Consider the following 20014-nt stretch of genomic DNA (forward strand, 5'->3'; position numbering starts at 1 on the left):
TATGAATAAAGTCACTGGTTTTATTGAGCAGCTCAAACTCGTTCTGAAGGCAACTGTTCAAGAGGCATTCCAAACAGCTTCTGAGCAATGTACAGCCTCCCACAAGGCTTAAACAGTACCCATGTTAATGTACACGTTAGTCTTTGTTAAATGCATTCACTTTTCATTCATTACTTGCAAATAATGCAACAGTATAGGCTTTTCAGTACTTCAGCCTAGATTTCTGCTCAAGTAAGTCCAAATGTGTGAGGTTTGCCTGTTTACAGATTCTGGTCTATAAAAATGGGAGGTCTCAAGATACCAGAAAGTTTATTCATAGCCAAAAATAACAAAAAGATTTCTTATTCTCCTGAAATAGGAAATATTATCTTTCTATAGTCAAAATGATAAACAATTTTAAAGGCTTTTTAAAAAATTCATTGAGAATTTTGATGAAATTCATTTATTTCAGTAGAATAAAACAGTAAGCAGCATGAAAATGTAAAGTGCTACATAAAAGCCCCACAATACATAAAATTTGGAAGCTTTCATTGGCCTAAACAGTTACAGGTGAAACAGACATCATATTTTTTTGAGCATGCTATTTTAACTACCTTGATATGTAGTCATGTGCTTTGTTGGTCAAAGAAAAAGCCATGAATTACTTAAATCTGAGGATTGGGGGAAGGAGTCCTAAGCCTTTACTAACCAGATCACACACCTGGTTTTGTCATTACACTCTAATTAAAGGGATAAACTGGGGCTTTAAAAATTAACAGTTTTCTGAAGTCTCTTCAGGTGGTGTTCGAATAAGAATAGCCCCAAAGATCGATTTTGCTCAACTCCACGATGGGGATCCAATTGACAACTTAAGGATTTTTAGGTAGCATCTGTGAGCCGAAAGGGAAAGAACAAAAAAATATGTCACTTTCAGATATGTGTATCAGGTGCTTAAAAAATGCCAACACAAAAAAGAAGGTGGCCTGTCAGTTGATAGGGGAGGGAAGAGAGGCAAATCAGATAAAGAAGGACCTGCACAGTGCAAAATCTTCTTGGCTTAATCAATCTTAAAGTATTGGTACACCCCATAGAAACATGTAACAAGATCACATAGATCCTGAGGCCGGCTCAGGTTTGACCGAGAGGAAGTGGAGGGAAGATTGTTCCTAGCACACGATTAATCTCAGCATAGGTTGAGAGCAGGGGGACTTGCTTCTTCTCAGGTGATAACATTATTTGGTCTTCCCAGGTGGGTCAGTGACCTCTTGCTAGGAGACCACTGAACCAACATCTTTAATATTTTGTGTTCCAAACCAAGACTTCAGAATGTGCTTTCTCGTGGCAATAAAGTTATAAAATGGTCACCTATAATTCTCCTGACATAGGAGGTCCTCATAAAGTCCTTGAGCTTTTTAAGACTTTACCAACTTTGGCTGTAGATATAACAGAAACAATCTGTAAACACTTTTAAAATGCTAATTTATTAAAGTTTAAGACAATTATGTATTATATAATAGTATACAGTATGTTCTTACTTTAGGTATGGACATAAAGGAAAAATGGCTATTAGATGAAAATAGAAATTGTGTCTTATAATTAACAGAACCAAAGTCCATAGCAGCAGTAAAAATTAAATTTGCCTTTAATACCATTTTACAAATTGTTTCTATCTTGCCCATAATTTCAGTTAGCTAAAACTACATTAAGGACTTTATGAACACCATCCCCAAAGTATTCAAGATACATTATGGACTAACTTTTGGACTTGTCTAGAACCTGAACGCCATTTACAACATTGAGTTGTAAAAAAAAAAAAAAAAAAAAAAAAAATTACTCACAAATGCACTTTTAGAACGTAACCTACTTGAAAGCAGGGGACTGCCTGTATTTAAAAATTAAATCTTCATTAACAAATACTCTCAAGAGTGCCCTCAATGCTGCTACTGAACCATTGCTGAAGGCAATGGTTTTCTGTGATTATATGTTCTCACCAAGCATTATAATGATAAAATTACCTGCTAGAATCCGTGGAGCTAGCTAGCACTAACTTATATACTGATTTTGCACTGAAAATTATTTCTTGGGCTTTGATTAGGTGGACAATTCTAAGTAAAGGTTTTTCTAATTTCTATCACTGTTACTTGGGCCCTGAGCTTTTCTGTTAAAATGGTACATGAAATATTTCAACATTATACATATTCCTGGAATAATTAAATTTATAGTGATTACAAAGCTAGGCATATAATACCTTCAAAAGAGATACAATTCAAAGCAGAGCAAACATTAAAATCTGAACATCCTTCCATTTGACTTCTGGAAGAAAATCAAGTGATTTCCTGGCTTGGACCCTTCTTTCCTTAAAAAAAGATCTATAGAGGACTGTTTCCTTTCTTTGTAAATCTTGTGTGCATTCGGGAGAGAAGGGGATAACAGCACATCAAAGTGGTTACAAAGCATTATTCCCACCCAATAACAAAGATGTGATCTCATTTCCTCATAAATGTTTGACTGAAATAGTTACTTTCACTGAACATTTAGGACATAAAGTAAGTCACAGAATGGGCATCCCAGTATATCTCCTGTGAATGACATTCTCAGCAAGCTATTTGAAGAGCTCTACTTTCCCTTTTCAACTCTTATCCCTGTATCATTCTACATAAGTAGAAACAGAGTACTCAATAAAGGGTATTGAGTAACTAGTAATACTCACTGGAACTTAAAACACCCTCTTTAATCCAAAAAGTTCAAAGAGTCATACAGAAAAGTATCACAGATTTACATAAAAAGAAGCTGAGGCATGAGAAACAACAGTAAGTTATTTCTCTGTAAAGCAGGTCATACGGTGAGACAAGGGACTTTGACTTCCAGTCCCTTAAACTAAGCAGACACAGTCTGAAAGTCTAGCTATATCTATACTGAAGTTTTAAGGATCAAAAAAGGAATGAAGGGTAAATACAAAATAATCATTTTGTAAACAATTCTTAGATTATACCCAATGCAGAATGTTTAATGAAGCAGTTGAGTCACAGCTCTTAAGACACAAAACAATATTATAACTCAAAGTCAAATATGTACTCATTGGCCAGATATATTCGTCGGAATATAAGAGCTGCCAATGCCAAAGTCAAGATGACAATCAGAACAGCGGATCCGCCATGATCGGTGTGGTTGTCTCTTGGTTGCTGGCCCTGGGTCACATCTGGGGAAGTAGACGACCTTCTTTGACTCTGCTGCTGGGCTCGGCGTTGTCGAGGGCTCATGGAGGTATTCTTAACAACAGGCTGAGCAGGTTGTTGAAGGGATGCTGCTGAGGGGTTCTGGGTTCCATACTAGGAAATTTTAGGAAATTTTGTTTGAAATTGGCAAAGAAAACTTGTATATATACCTGTTATCTATTCAAGAGTACACAGAATCTCAGAGCACTAAAATATGACTAAAGGCAAAACTACCAAGAATGATCTGAATGCTGTAACTAATTACTCACCCTCCTGAATAAGGCGACAACACAACTTACTCTGAGTACGCATCAGGCAGCGGAGGAATTTATCAGCAACAAATAAGACGAGGACAGAGTTGAGCCATTTGCTCTATAGCTGGCTTTCTATTCTCCTTCAGCAATATCTGTTAAACATCTGGGCACCTCACTTCTTGCAGGAGAGCCAAGGAAGAAAGCAATCTGATTTCTTTTTGGCTTGAAAATTTGCCATACTCAATGGCAAAAAGTTAAACTCTCAACAGTGTGCCTTTCATGAACCAGGTCTCTTCCAACATTATCTTACTACAGCAACATGCTTCCACCAACAATCATGCAGCATAGGGAAGAATTTCAAACCGTACGTTCTTCACAGCAGTACTGTTATAAAAATTAGATGTGGTTTCCAAGCCAGGATTATCTTTTCTCATAACTCCTGTCAGTTGAATTGAACACAAGTTTAGAATACTGTGTATTTGAATTGTGTTACTTTATATATGTAAACCATACTTTGGCACACTAGTTGGCTCCACAAAGCACAAGATACCAACTGCTTTGTACCCTTACAATGACTGCTTGGTCAAGCATAACCACAATGTGGTACCACGTGATTCAAAATCTTAAATACGGTTTATAGATAAGAAAGCTCTACAAAATACGAATTCCATTTTATTTATATAGACTCCTTAACTCTACCTCTAATAACCCAGTGGCCTTTAATTCTTTTACTGAAAACACCTTAAACTGGTTATATTAATGCCAATACCCTTTCAAATAAAAAATAAGAATGCATGTTTTCTTCAGAATAACTTTAAAAACTGAGTAAATATAAAACATTTAAAATACTTTCCATTAGAGAAAATTTCAATATTTAGAAGGAAAAAAATCAAATAATATAATTCAAATTTTTTTTTTAAGATTTTTTTATTTGAGAGAGAGAGAGTGTACGAGCGGGGGGGGGGGGCAAAGGGAGAGGGAGAAGCAGGCTTCCCATGGAGCAGGGATCCCAACGTGGAGCCTCGATCCCAGGACCCTGGGATCATGACCTGAGCCGAAAGCAGTGGCTTAACCAACTGAACCACCCAAGTGCCCCTCAAATTTTTTAAAAAAGATAAGAGGATGGGCTTTGTCCTGGCAACAGCTATAAACATTAGGGAAGAAACTGCTGATCTAAGTTACCTACAGTAGAAATTACATTTTAAATCTGATATTCATTTCAACAATCAAAGGTCTCAATAATCTGAGTTTCTTAAAACTGTCCTTTGGAAGCACTCAAATGTAGTGACCCATAACACAGAGATAAAAAAGGAACTACTGACTCTGAGTTAAAAATAAAAGTCACTGCTGATACTGAATTAGAGCTGCATGAACTTGGGACTTCAAACTCCAGGACAGCCAGCAACAAGCTCACTGAAGGGAGCAAATCCACAAAGCAGCAACATTTTATGAGGTCTCACATTGTCACAGGCATCATACAGGATCTTAACACTCATTGGGTTGAGCTGAGTTATGGCAGCTGATAACAGCAACATTCCATTTGAAATCTCCCATTCTTCTGACTGCTCAGCCAAGAAGCTAGAAGTGTCTAATGCAGCAAAAGCACTCAAGGCTTACAGGGAAGGCTCTTAAGGAAAAACATGAAGGTGCTATCAATCCAGAAACCAGCATAAGAGATTGATTCGGCTTAAAGATTTTATTTTATACATGTTATTTTTTTCCATTAGTCTGAGGGGAGAATACAATGCCCATGTACTTGACTAAAACAGGAAGCCTTATCATTACTAGGCTGGCTCTACCAGTTTGGAGATGCAGGACCCTAAGCAAATTATTCAACCTAAGATTCAGCTCCTTCATCTGTATAGTGAGGATAATATCCAATTCTGTAGTTGTAAGGATTAAAAGGATTAATGATATAAAGTGTTCAGGATACACAACTGCTGATTAAATGTTAGTTATTATTAATATTGTTACTGTTAATATGCCCCTTTGGAGACACTAGATTTAGGGGTTTTTTTAAGATTTATTTATTTGAGAGAGAGAGCGTGCATGCAGACGCAGGGTGGAGGGGCAGAGGGAGAGAATTTCAAGCAGACTCTGGCTGAGCTCCGAGCCCTACCTGGGGCTCGATCTCACGACCCTGAGGTCAGGATCTGAGCCGAAACCAAGAGTCCATCACTTAGCCTACTGCACCACCCAGGCACCCCCCAGATTTAGATTTTTAAAAAATCATTACTTAGGAGAGTTTTTCAGACCCCTGTTAGTATGATTAGTATTTTAGGGGCGCCTGGGTAGCTCAGCCAGTTGAGGGGCCAACTCTTGGTTGCAGCTTAGGTCATAATCTCAGGGTCTGAGATCTGCCCACCCATGGGGCTCCAACCTCCGGGAGGCGTCTACTTCAGATTCTCTGCCTCTCCCTCTGCCCCTCCCTCACCCCCCCCATGCATACCCACTCCCTCTCTCTAAAATAAATAAGTAAAATCTTTAAAAAAGCAAATTTAGAACAACAATCCCTTAAAACATTGACTTTAGATGATATTTTAGTACATGCACTTAATGTAGACATACTGCTTTAATCAGATTCCTATATTTCAGATGCCTTCTGGATAATATATTAGTATTACTGATTAGTGATGAGATACCATAAAATTCTAAAGTTTTTCCTATTTAAAACAATCCCATCAAGGGAAAATGGTAACAACCTCAAGATTACAGACCCAGAAGAACCTAGATTGCTTGGAGTTTAAGGACTAACTGGACAAAATTTTGGTAGTTCATGTGAAGTTGGCTTTAGCATCTTCAAAATGCTGTGTACAATTGGTGGTAGGACCTCTAAATTTTTGCTGTTGACCTAAACTTGTCCAAATACACCTATCGCTGAATGAAGACTTAAGTCATACCAGTTTCTATTTCCTTAGTTAAGATGAAGCAACCATTTTTGGGAAGGTAGAAGTATATGACATGTGTATTTAATTAATTTAAAATAACCGTCAGTCACAAGTAATTCCCTTGTAATCCATATAAATTTTTCTAGAATAATCTAGAATAACCAGCATCTGTGAAGGAGTTTTGTGTTTGCTTTTTAATACAAAATGGAATGGCTTATTCAGAACCTCAATCCTTAGGAAGAGGGAAAAAAATCTGACAGACTGGAAGAACATAAAACTACCATCAGTATTTTCCCCATTTCTACACAGCTAAAAAAATCTGCATCAAAAAGCAACAGATGGCCTGATATTATCTGCTGTATTTAGACTTTGGGCAATCTCTCGCCCCCTCAAGGCTAAAAAAACGTAGCTTATCTGGGATTTGATGTATAACATTTTAGTGAATTTATATTACACTTGCATGTAAAGCAGCCACCCCTAGCCAAAACCAAGTTTCAATTACTTCCATGGTGATCAAATTATATAATCAACCTCTGAGATAATCTGTATATAAATGTAACTAAAAGCTTAACTTGCAACTGTAGCAATTGATTACTTATCAGTGTTTTAACCAGAATTGGCATCAATTACCTGTATCTATGAAAAAGAATTCTCAGTTGTATGTACTTTAAAATCAAAATGCACACCTGATTAGTTAGATTATATATAGTTGATATATACATATCAACTAATCAACTACACTGCAATAATAAACATTAAAACATAAGAAGTCAAATCAAACCAAAATGGAAAATACCACTGTAATAATATTATTGGTTGTGCAATGTAATTTACTTAAACTTCTTAATTTCTTTGCCTGTATTTCTAGTATTTTTTAAAAGTGTCAATCCTAAAAGTAATTTATTCAATCAACAAATATGTATTGACCACGAACTATATACAAGGCACAAGGCCAGGCACTGGGGATACAGTGCAACAGAAAGAGAGCTCTGATCCTCAAGGAACTGACATTCTGGGAAGATAGACAATAAATAATTAATGATAAAATAAATTATAAGTAGAATAAGTATAACTGCAATATGCATTATGGGGACTTGACACAGATTTAAGAGACTGAAGACAAATTTAAATATATCACAAGTATCAGGAGACTGTCCTTACAGGTGAAAAAAGATAACCACCCTCCTCTCTGAAATGGGATGGTTCCATTTTTTAAAAAACTATAAAATAAAAAAACAATTAGAATTCTAAAGGTGAAAAGTAATCTGAATTTTTTTAATATTTCAAGGTAAAACATATACTGACAAAATTAACTCATAATATCCCTCTGTGATTCATAAAATTACATGGGGATCATATAACTCTCAGCATACGCTTCTTCCTTATACCCCTATCTCCAGTCCTCCAACTACTTCCTCCAGCGTTCCCTTTTGCGTTCTCTCTCCAACTTACTTCTCTCTGCCCATCTCACTCTGAAAAGGAGAGAACAACCACTCAGGACTATTCGGTCCCACTTTATACTTATACTTATATACTTAACTTTATACTAAGTTATTCCTGAGGAAAGGGCAAATCTGTATTTGCCAGCTTCTATTTCAATTTTCCTGACCCTTTAAAAATCCTCTCTAAAAACTGAAGAAGGGAAAAAAAGATGTAGCTACTCAACCAAACAATGTTACCAAAAAGACATTTGTTTTTTTATATATAGAAAGAAAATCAATGTTTTCCCCCCATAATCCTAATTATTTAGCAACTATCCAGTCACATTTTCTTAATCAATCTCTGATGACCTATACCCACCAATATTTAGACAACAGGTCAGGGCAGAACAAGACACATAGTATTCATTTAATCTTTCATTCAACAATTATTTACTGGGCACTTACTATGTGCAAGGCAGCACTGTCCAATAAAACTTTGTGAGATGATAATGTTTGATATCTATGCTATCCAATGTGGCAGCCACCAGCCACAGGTGGCTATGGATTACTTGAAATATACCAGTGTGACTGAGGAACTTAATTTTAAATTTAATTCTGAATAATTTAAATATAAATTTAGATAGCTACTTGTGGCTAGTGACTACTGTATTGGGCAGAGCAGGTCTGAGGCAAATCTTTGGCTCTAGTCCTTTATTAACTGAGTGCCTTAATGCAGCTTAACAAACCTGCCAAAGAAACAGTGCCTATTTAGAAAGTGGCTAATGTATGTATATTTTGTTTTATTCAGAGTGTAGTGCTATACTGTAACTAACTTTTCAGAGAAATCACAGAATTCTGGAGAGACGACAGGACCTAAAAATTATTTAGTCCAACCCCGTTTAATAAGAAAGAAGGCCCCAAAAGTACGAATTTGCTTAAGATAATATGACTCATTAGAGGGAGAGGTGGGCTGGAATCCAACTGTCAGGAGAATCAAAATATTCAGATATTTCACCTACAGGTTTCCTCCTCCGACGGCAAATAATGCTAACGATACAGACACACATGTATGTAAGAGACAAGAGCCATACCGAGGTACTTGCCGCAGCACCCTGGAATGCTGTAGGTATATCATCCTGTAAATCATTTAGTGAAAAAGAGTGGTTTAAGTCCGGCTCAGCGATAGTCTTTCCAGATGAATTGACTTCTGCCTGTAAAAAAGGTACACCCAAGAGCAGTGTTACAACAGGAAATGTACAGAATAACCCACACTTACTAATCCTCTCTTGGGCTTATTTTAATTGCTAACTTAATATCAACTACCAATTAGTTAAACATCGAGTGCTCATGTGTCTAAGCCTGTGCTAGGTATTTCAGGAAAAAGCACAGACAAAACCTGTTCTCAAGGAGCTGTTACTTGGTGAGAGACAAAACTAACACCCGTGGTTCATAATCCACAATTCCCAAATAAATTTTTTGTAATTTCCAGGTGAAGTATGACATGTGAGGGTATTAACAGTCTTCATCCCACATTAGTGTGAATATTCCCAGGTTTGCTGAGGGAATATTAATAGATTTGATTATGGGGTACGGCCCCAGATCCCACTGCAGGTACTAAAATATGGTGTATGTTTGGTATTTTCTAAAATCTGAAATTCTGATGTACAAAACACATCTGGCCCTCTGATTTTCAGAAAAGCAATTTTAAGTACAATAGGAATCTTCAGAAGGAAGAAAATAACCAATACTTATTAAGCACCTCTTCTTCCAGATAACACAACGAACAGAAGGAACAATTTCTCACAAGAACTGGATATGAAAGGACAGACGGGATGTAAGGGAGGTGAACAGGTCGGAAGTTGCATGCTGCTTAATGCAGGCTGACATTTTTTAATAGAGCTAATTAAATCCCAGAAGTAATTCTATGTTTGAGTAAAATCTATGTGGAAAAAAAGGATATATGGGAGATATGCCAAAATATTAACAGCAGTTATTTCTTGGGGAGGGATTATGTATGTTGTTATTTTCTTCTAAATTACTATATTTTCTATAATAATAGCTAAAATTTATTAAGTATCAGGGACAGCTCTAAATACAATACACTTAAGTGAGTATTAACTCAATCTTCTTAAGAATCCTACAAGATAAGTAATATTATTATTAACAGATGAGACAGAGTAGCTAAGTAATATGTCTGATGTCCTACTACTAATAAGAGCAAAGCTGAGATCTGAACCCCAGGACTGTATACCAGAGTCCAAGCTCTTAACCACTATGCTGGACTGCCTTTGTGAATGTATATTATTAGTTTCGTAATAAGAAAAAATTATTTGTAAAACCTTATTGCAACAGAACTATATTGCTTTACTTTCTATCCAGAATTTGGCAGTAAACAAAAGGGTAATATAGTTAGAATTTATTTACAAATTTAGAGTACCTTAAAACTGATTTGTCTAGCCAGTTCCTTGGCTTCTTGGTCAGCTTGGCTTGAATCACTTCCGGATTTTAAAGGCAACAGGACATCCTTCATGGCACAGCCACATCCCTCACAACAGAAATCTTGTGATCTGGTAGGAAATAATTTTTTTGATGGGTATAAATCAAATATTTGAATATTAATTCAAGACACTCAAATACTGAATGATTCAATTTAAAATAAGAGAATCCTGGATAATTCCATATCCTATTCATCTACATGTAAATTAGACAGTTATGGCAGTATTATAGTTCTGAGACAAATATACAGGTTAGGTTAAAAAAAACTCATGTTGGGGTGCCTGGCTCAGTCGGAAAAGCATGCAACACTTGATCTCAGGGTCGTGAGTTCAAGCCCCACATTGGGTATTTATTTACTTAAATAAAACTTAAAAAAAAAACAAAAACAACAAAAACTCATGTCAATTGTATCTCAATTTTTTAAACTCTAAAGTTAAAAAAAAAACAGGGCTTAGTTTCCATTTTTTTCCAACATACTATCTAAAGAAAACTAAGCTTTAGATCTATACAACAAAAATATATAAAATGTCTAACTGCACTGTCCTCAAGATCACACATAACAAAACTATGTTAAGCCTGTGAAAAAAGGTCCATTATAAAGTCTGAATTATGTTTTAGCTGAAACATACATAAAATAGTAAAGAAGCTACCAAAAATAGAATTTACAGATATTTTTAGGGAAAAAAATCACAAATAGCAGTATAACTAAATAGCAGTATAACTTATGCTAAGTGAAGTCAGTCAGTCAGAGAAAGACAAATACCATATGATTTTACCCATATGTGGAATTTAAGAAACAAAACAAACAAGTGAAGGGGAGAAAAAGAGAAGCAAACCACGAAACAGACTCTTAACTACAGAGAACAAACTGAGAGTTACCAGAGGGGAGGTGTGTGTGGTGGGGAGAGTGTCAGTGTGGGGTGCAGTTAAACAGGTTATGAGGATTAAGGAGGGCACTTGTGATGAGCACTGGGTGTTGGATATAAGTGATAAATCACTAAATTCTACACCTAAAACTAATATTGCACTGTATGTTAACTAGCTGGAATTTAAATAAAAACTTGGAAAAACATAAAAATAAAAAAATAAATAGCAGTATAACTTGAAAGACAGAGAACTCGTATAAAATCCAAAGATTCTGAAATTTATCACTCATTATATTAAGTAGATTCAAGATAAATCTGTTAACTAGACTACTTCCCAAGATTTATTTGCTTTCCTATGTTTTCATTTTCCCCTTTGTATTCCAGATATACAGATAGGCCTTCCAGATAGGCCAAAAAGTGCTGAGGCTTTGTATGACTGGAAATAAATATGTATAATATATAGAAGTATGTACCATTACATTGCTGAACTTTTTAAAAAGTTGTTTTATTGTACTTCCATTTCAACATAATAAAAGCCTTCAGTCTTTAAGAACATGCCATTTATTTCATTTTTAAAGACTTTATTTATTTATTTAACAGAGAGAGACACAGTGAGAGAGCAAGCAGGGGAGTTGGGGAGAGGGAGAAGCAGGCTTCCCACAGAGCAGGGAGCCTGATGCGGGGCTCCATCCCAGGACCCTGGGATCACTACCCGAGCTGAAGGCAGACGCCTAACGACTGAGCCACCCAGGCACCCCAAAAACATGCTATTTAAATTTATTAAACAACTTCATGTGAACAAAACATATGTAAAAGTAGTATTAACTTATTAGTACATGTTGCCGAATATTTTTGTTTCACCAGAAGCAGCACTGCTGTCGGTATCCTTTTGAGAGTCAGCTGTATCCAAATTATTTGCATTAAAATGTGTCCACTTTTAACTGAGAAGTCAGATGAAACTTAAAGGGGAAGGTTAATTTTTAATATATTAGTTTATCCACAAGAACAATATGCTACCATGGATGAATGCAAAATCATGTTTTTAAAAAGCCTCTATCATAGACTAAAAACCTAGTATATATACATTGGGAAGTCTAGAACAAAAAAGCACAGTTCTTTTTTTTCCTTATACATGAAATGAACTGGATAAAAGTATCAAGACAGAAACCCAACAAAGAAAATCAAATAAAAACAAATGTTATATATTCAAAGTACATATTATATAATTTGTGAATAACAGCTGCAATAAGGTGTATTCCCCGAGAACCTAAAAATATGGTTTAAAAAGAAAAGTTGTTGATGAACTCCATGAGTCTATCAAATCTTTCAGACACTAAAATCTATTTGATTTAACAAACAACTATGGAGGACATATTCTGGGCTGTGCTAGGGTAAGATACACTATAATTTAGTTAACGTAATATGTCTGAGAGGTGGTAAACAGAAGAGTCCAAAGCAGAAAAATGATCAAGATCAAGATTTACAGGGGTGCCTGGGTGGCTCAGTCGGTTAAGCGACTGCCTTCAGCTCAGGTCATGATCCCAGGGTCCTGGGATCGAGCGCCACATCGGGCTCCCTGCTCAGCGGGGAGCCTGCTTCTCCCTCTCCCTCTGCCTGCCGCTCTGCCTACTTGTGCTCTCTCTGTGTCAAATAAATAAATAAATAACATCTTAAAAAAAAAAATCAAGAATTACAGAATGTAAGCACTTTTAAATACTCTTCCTCACCTCACTGCAATTTTGGAATCTTTAACATTTGTTGAGGGTTGGGTCTAGTATTCTAGGATTAGAAAGCCTCTTGATAGGATTACTTATAAGGTCTCTTCCCTACACACTGATTAAAAAAATAAACTGGGTTAGAAGTTGTTCTTAAAATAAAAGAAGAGAGAGAGAGAGAGAGAATTAGTCTTTGCACTACTCAAAAGAGAGGCTACTCTGAATCTGATGACTAATCTGGGTTATACAGACAGAACACATCTGAAAAAATGAGAAGGCAATACCACTAGGAAACCATAACTTGATAAAGAAAACTCCTTTACTTTATTCTGGATCATTTACTGAGCATTTGCTTTGAGCCTGATACTGTAGGTGCAAAGATGGATAAAGTGGACTCCCTCCCTACCCTCAAGAAGTTTTTAATCTTATGGAAAGCTACATATAAACAATTGCATTGTTTTTTTTTGTTTTTGTTTTTTCCATCTGTAATTCTGCCCAAGTAGAGACAAATGACCAGAACTGTTTTTTTGGAGAAGGTATCTCCCACTTCAGGTTGATATTACCAACTACTTTCTAAAACTAGACAGCATGAAATCAATTCTTTAGACTCTGGTCACCCCTGAGTAGTAAACTGCTACAAATGAAATTCTAAAATAGCAAAAGTAGACTAGATCCTGTAACCAAGGTAACTCACAAAGAGACAGAGCCTATCTCCTAACAGCCATTATCCAGAATAGTACTTAAATCTTAACAAAGAATGAAATGCAAAACTTACTTTTTGGCAAGTGCTCTTCTTTCCTCTGGTGTGTAATCTAGAGAACCTATAGCTCCCTCTCCTTTTGTTGGCATAAACCCAATGATGGCTAGTAACGCTGTTCTTACTGAAATAAAAAGTAAACATGAATCTAAGTTGTTTTGTAAAAGGAACTGGGTTTACTCTGGAAAGAGAAAAAAGGACACATAGGCTTTCACTGAAGAGGTACAGGTAGGGTGGTTGTATTAAATGATGGCAAAAATTGAGACAAGGAAAGAATTTTTATTCTCTATTCAGTAATATCAAATTAATTATCCAAAACAGCTTCAGTCTCAAGAGGGTGTTATACTTTATAATTATGAGTTGATTAGAGTTATAGAAGAGTTATATTCACTTTAAATTAATACTCACTACTCCATGAAGGCTGCCAAGTTTCAGGATGATGTCCTGAGATGCTCAAACAGATTTTCTTGCCTACTTCAAATCGTCCATTAGCCTTAGGAATAAATAAGGCATTTTAAGAACTATATATGTGTTTAATGTTTTATACTTTATAAGTATAAATATATTTTATAAATAAATTAATTTTAAAAGAAAACTAAATATAATCTCCAAGGGGACACAGATTTTTGTCCTCTTATAGACACTCCACAAATACTTGTAAAACAATAAAAGCTGTGAAGTTGTGGCACCTTTCTGAAATCTAAATAACTGACATATAATGATGTCCTGATCTCCTTCTCTGAGCACAGTACTGGACTAGGCTCTGTGAAGGATCTAAAAGAGAAGATATGCAGAGGCTAGGAAAAACCTAAGGACTTGGTGTCACCTAACTAGATACTGGTGCAGGAGGCTCCGAGACAGCAGTGATTTTCATAAGGATGATGCAATTTCATAAGACAGCAATACAGAAGAGGCAGATCAGAGGTAATGATTTCCATTTTGGACATGGATCTCCTGTCTCGGTAGAAGAGCTATTGAGGACATACTGCAGACAGGCAGAAATACAGACATGCTGATGTCAGAAGAAGATACACTTTTTTGGTATCTGACTTCACAGAGGTGACCAGTGAAGCCATTTCATAGAAATAAGAGAAAATAGCTGATGTCTGAACTTATAGAATATCCATACTCAGAGGAAGGGGAAGGAAGAAGAGACATGAAGTTAGGATATTAAGCTCCAAGTAGCCAGAGAATTTGACTTATTCTCTGCCACATCTACAAGGTGCATGACATGTTTTTTTTTAAGATTTTATTTATTCATTTTTAGAGAGCAGAGGGAGGGTCAGAGGGGGAAGGAGAGGGACAAGCAGACTCTGACACTGAGTGTGGAGCCTGACTCAGGGATCAGTCTCATGACCCTGAGATCATGACCTGAGCTGAAATCAAGAGTCAGATGCTTAACCAACTGAGCCCCATGGTGCATGACATATGTTTAATAAATATTTGCTGAATGAAGATGGAGAGTACTTTTCAAAATAGAGGATGTGAACCAGAAAGATCAAATATTGAAAATAAGGAAGGCAGGGCTGATTCTCAGCCAGTGTGCTAACCATGAGCATACATTGGTTAACTATTGAAATATTTCTGTACTCGTTGGTTAACAGCTGCTGCCCCAACTACCCACCTTCCACCCGTTTCCCCATGCACCAGCCCCATCCCCTGAACCACTTGGCTCTCCCCATGATCTAGCAACTAAAAAGTCACTCCTAACACAGTAGGGCCCCTCCAGGACCCTGCTCCAGTCCTACTGCCGGTATTAACAATTCTCAACACCACCTGATATTTGTTAAGCAGAACATTTTATATGATAGGAACTTTATATTGTGACTGTATTTACCATACACAACCCCTGACAGAGGAGAAAACTGAATTTCAAAACGATTATGTAACCTGCCTGGTGTAATGGGAAGAACAGTGGTCAGAATCCAGGTCTATTGGCTCTGAAACTAATGTTCTTTCCACTACACCAAGTATCGTAGTAAAAGCAGCTTTAGTTTCGTATTTATTGATGAATACATTTGTTTTACCATTTGCTACTCCATGTGGTGTCAGATATTTAACTTAGACAGACGAGGATGACCACTGAGAAGAGGCAGTGCAATTTCTCAAACTGGTCTCTGAGACTGGTGTAGTAAGCATGTAGAAACCAGACTGCAACAGGCTAAACTAGAGGAAGGATGTCTTGAAGTTAGCAAAGAGAAAATAGGACAACAGCTTAAAGAGGGAGGAGAAAGGCTTTTGTGTTTTGTTTTGCTTTTTTCAAGGTTAGAGGATAATTAGACATACTTGCAAATTAAAGGAAAGGAGGGAAGGAGAGCTTAATAAGAGAGGAATTTACTCTGAAGGAACAACATCCCAGAAAAAAATAAGAGAAAACTGGATCAACAGTTTTCCTTCACATGGAGGTGAAATATGTGAAGACAGGAATTCTAAGATATAAATAGTAATAATATAACTAACATTTATTGAGGACCCTGTGACAGTTCTTATTTTCAGAGCTGTACGTAAAAATGAGGAAACTGAGGAAAAGAGTATAAGAAAGGTGAGAAGTTGAAGGTGATGATATGATTAAGAGATATAATAACATTAACTATCCTTTCCTGAGTACTTGGCAAGTGCCAGACACTGTGCCTAGCACTTTGTATCCACTGATCCACTGAATCCTATCAACCACACTATGGCAACTGTGCACTCATTAGCATCAATAATTCCTAGGAATTATTTTTTGGGGAAAAGAACTGTACTATCAAGTCCTGGTCCCCAAAGACAAAATTATAACAATGTTCTGCTTTATTTCTTAATGAAAATGAGTCTACTAACCATGCTTTGCAGTCACCATGAAGAGTTAAATCACAAGCATTCCAAAAAGCCAAGAATTCTTACCGTTAAAAGAATAATGCTCGGTGGTTTCATAGGATATTCTGGGGGCAGTACTATTCGTCCATGATAAACTCCTCCATCAAAATCAGAATCTGGGGGCCCTCTAACTGTGAAGTGCCATTCAAAAAGGTTATCCTGAACAAAAACAATAACCAGCAAGGAATCAATAACATTAAAAACGTTTGATCATCTTTATTAATGAGTACCAGAAATATTCCTGGGTGAGAAAAATGAAATGTTTCGCATTACTAGAATAGTTTCTAATGCACAAAATATCTCAAGTATAAAAGTTATAAATAAAAGCTATTTAATCTAGTTTTCATGTCCCACAAGAGCTAAAATCTTTTTTAAACAAATGCATTTAAAAACAGCTGAGCATTGTTATATATTCATAAGATTACAGATTTACTTAAGCTAAATTAATCCTTGAATACTAATTAGTGATAATTATTATATAATCAAATAATTGCTGTAAATGTGGATTATTTTAACAAACTTTAAAAAATTATCCCTCATAGACGCTTAAGAGCTTATTTATAAGTAGTCAGTAATATTAAAAAATATGCTATCAACATCATCTTAGAGTCCCCAGGTACTTTACAGTTTACAGTATACAAAATATTTGCACATACTTTATTACATTTTATTTTCACTATTATCATGGAAACCAGGCTGACCACATTTAAATACCCTCCTTCTACAGATGAGAAGACTGAAAAGAGATAGAGATCTTTGTGCAAAAAGCCCAGACTAGCTTCAAGGGTCCAGGTCTTCTACACTAAAGAGTTTGGAGTTCTTTCCATTACCCCTCCCTCCCTCATACTCAAAACCTAAGACCAATTTAGCATCTGAGACCATTTATAGAGACTGGAAATTTGCTTTTAATATGTTGGATTCTGAATGGCTAATGAAATAAATACTAAGAAAATACAGGGAGTAAGATATATCAATAAACCAAACACATCTGCAATGACTCAAAGCACTGAAAAAAACCATTTTAAGGAATTCATTTAAAATATTAAAGTATTAAAATCCATATGTAAAAGATGGAAACTAACCTCTAATGGCTGTGCATGGTAATGATCTGTTGGATCTTTTAATTCTGCTGCTTCTTTCATTAAACGCTTAACAGCTAAAATAAAATTTATAAGATAGAGACATTTAAAATACACTTTTCCAAGAGATTAGCACAGATTTACAAACTTAATGAAAAAGTTCCTACTTCAATAAAAAGTGTATAGAGGACTAGTTCAACTGAGTATATGGCAGAAGTTTAATTATGAGATAACAGTATTAACGGGAGAGGGAAGGACATGGTAGCTAGGCACTAGAAGAATTATATATTAAATTAAATATTTAGGGCAGTACTATTTTTATTTAATAAGTACTTACATATGCTTTGTATGTGCTAGCACTCAAACATTAACTCATACAATCCTCTGAACAATGCTATGAGAGAGCTACTATTTTTATTCCCATTTTCCAGACAAAGAAACTGACATATGGAGAGATTATGTAACTTGTCCAAGGTCACACAGCTAGTAAATGACAGCTGGGATTCTAACACAGGCAGTCCAACTCTATCTTGTTAAAATGCCTATATTAACAAAAATTTGCCCTCTGGAATTCATGCTCATTAACAGTAGACCCCCCCCCACCGCCATATTCCCACCTCTTGGGAATTTCCACCCACTATCTTGCATTAATATAAATGGGTGTCCCCAGAGGTCACTGAATCTCCATAGTTCTAACTGAATTCCCTTTTTTTTTTTTTTTGGTAGGTTCCATGCTCAATGTGGGGCTTGAGCTCACAACCCTGAGATCAAGAATCTCATGCTCTACCGATTGAGCCAGCCAGGTGCCCCTTGAATTCCTTTTTGAAATGACTTCAGCTTAATTAAAACTTCCAAACCACAGACCCCATAATTTTCTATGTCCACCTATACCTATATTCACTTCCCTCTTTATCCACACACTTAGCTCTTGGGAGTTTTTTCATAATCCCCTAATAAAATGCAATTCTAGCTGACCCAACCCAACGATCTTCTTATTTGGTATCTATACCCAAACAGCTGAGCATTACTGAAAGAGGGGTGGGGGGGAGTCACAGAGGCAGGAACATGGATGCCATTATAAAGTTATTATCAACAACCTCCACTGGGACACAATGCCACCTAATATTCCTGAATTTCTCTGGTAAGCCCACCAACCCACTCCAACTAGCACCCCAAGACTATTTCACACCTGTTTACTCCTCATCTTATTCCTCTTCCACCTCTTGGAGTTAACGGCACAGCTTTCTACTTCCATGATGGGCTGTGGGCAGCCCATCACAACCTACAATCCTATCTGTATCTGCACCCTCTTTCCTTTCCTACTGGCTCTCAAAGGTCAATCCTTTGATCCCAGCCCCTCTCACCTCAAGTTTTAGGTGCCAAAAAATGTCAGGATACTGGTGTAGGAAAGCAAAGCCAGGGAAAAACCAGGTAGCCCAAGGCTCCCCAAAACTGTTTGAAAACCAACTGATGTAGTTCAATATGTGCTATAAGAGAAGTATGTACCAGGTGGGTACCCTAACCTGAGAGCAGACAGAAGAGAAAAGGGGTGAGGTACTGACATCTGAAAGAAAGACAGTAGGAATTATGCATGGATATGAATAGGCAGAGGAAACAATAAAAGTAAAATACATGAAAGTATAGATTGAAATGTTATAGGGAAAGAGGTTAACTGAGAACACCTCCCACACACATACAAACAGTTCAGTATGTATCAGGACTTCTGCATAAAATTTCATATTAATCAAGGGTTCCTAAGTGGGGGAAAAAGTTAAGTCACTATCCTGTTCCATAATTACTAATTCTTTTCCATCTCCTGCACTGAACTAGGTCCCTATAAGCACAGACTTTGTTCACTTGATCAAAGTATTTGAACATCTTATTGAGTATATACTAGATGTTACAGCTACAACCAAAATAAAATATACTTTTGGTTACCAACAAGGAGCTTGTAGTCTTGGGGCAGGTGGTGTGGGAATCAAAGAACTGAACAAAGCCTTGTGTCTAGAACATGGGAGGGGAAATATGTCTCAGTATGTACCTATATGTTTCTTTTTTTTTTAATTTATTTATTCATCTGAGAGAGAGCAAGAGCATGGGGGGGGGGGAGAAGGTTAAGGGGCAGAGGGAGAAGCAGACTCCCCGCCAACTGGGGAGGCCACCACTGGGCTCGATCCCAGGACCCCAGGCTCATGACCTGAGCCGAAGGTAGATACTTAACCAACTGAGCCACCCAGGCGCCCCTACCTATATGTTTCTAATAGAGCATTTGTCATGCTTCTCAGCTTGCAATACTGTTCCCAGTCCCACTCCTTGTCTCATCTAGACTGGCTTTAAGTAACTTCCTCAGGAAGGTCTCCCTGACACCTTCCCTTATACATGCTGAGGAATGACTAGAGATTCCCACCTGGACAGATAAAAATTTCTAAGGCGTGCTGGAGGGGAGTGGAGACCAGAAATACTCTCCAAGTTATTCTAATGTCTGTCA

General features: G+C 36.7%; 1 protein-coding gene across 2 annotated transcripts in view; it reads right to left on the reverse strand.

The window, feature by feature from the left end:
• Positions 1 to 20014, reverse strand: part of UBE2J1 (ubiquitin conjugating enzyme E2 J1) — a 25636-nt gene continuing 5622 nt past the window's right edge. For both annotated transcript variants that reach the window (XM_025862555.2, XM_073893605.1), the window contains 7 exons: positions 17530 to 17603; positions 16475 to 16606; positions 14000 to 14084; positions 13610 to 13715; positions 10195 to 10324; positions 8849 to 8968; positions 1 to 3308 (listed from right to left, as the gene is read on the reverse strand). In XM_025862555.2, coding sequence (XP_025718340.1) covers positions 3030 to 3308; positions 8849 to 8968; positions 10195 to 10324; positions 13610 to 13715; positions 14000 to 14084; positions 16475 to 16606; positions 17530 to 17603 — 926 coding nt within the window. In that variant the 3' untranslated portion in view covers positions 1 to 3029. The remainder of the gene's footprint in view (positions 3309 to 8848; positions 8969 to 10194; positions 10325 to 13609; positions 13716 to 13999; positions 14085 to 16474; positions 16607 to 17529; positions 17604 to 20014) is intronic.

The sequence above is a fragment of the Callorhinus ursinus genome, unplaced genomic scaffold, assembly GCF_003265705.2.
Source record: "Callorhinus ursinus isolate GAN/ISIS: 27379988/994484 unplaced genomic scaffold, GSC_fseal_2.0 scaffold6, whole genome shotgun sequence".
NCBI lineage: Eukaryota > Metazoa > Chordata > Mammalia > Carnivora > Otariidae > Callorhinus > Callorhinus ursinus.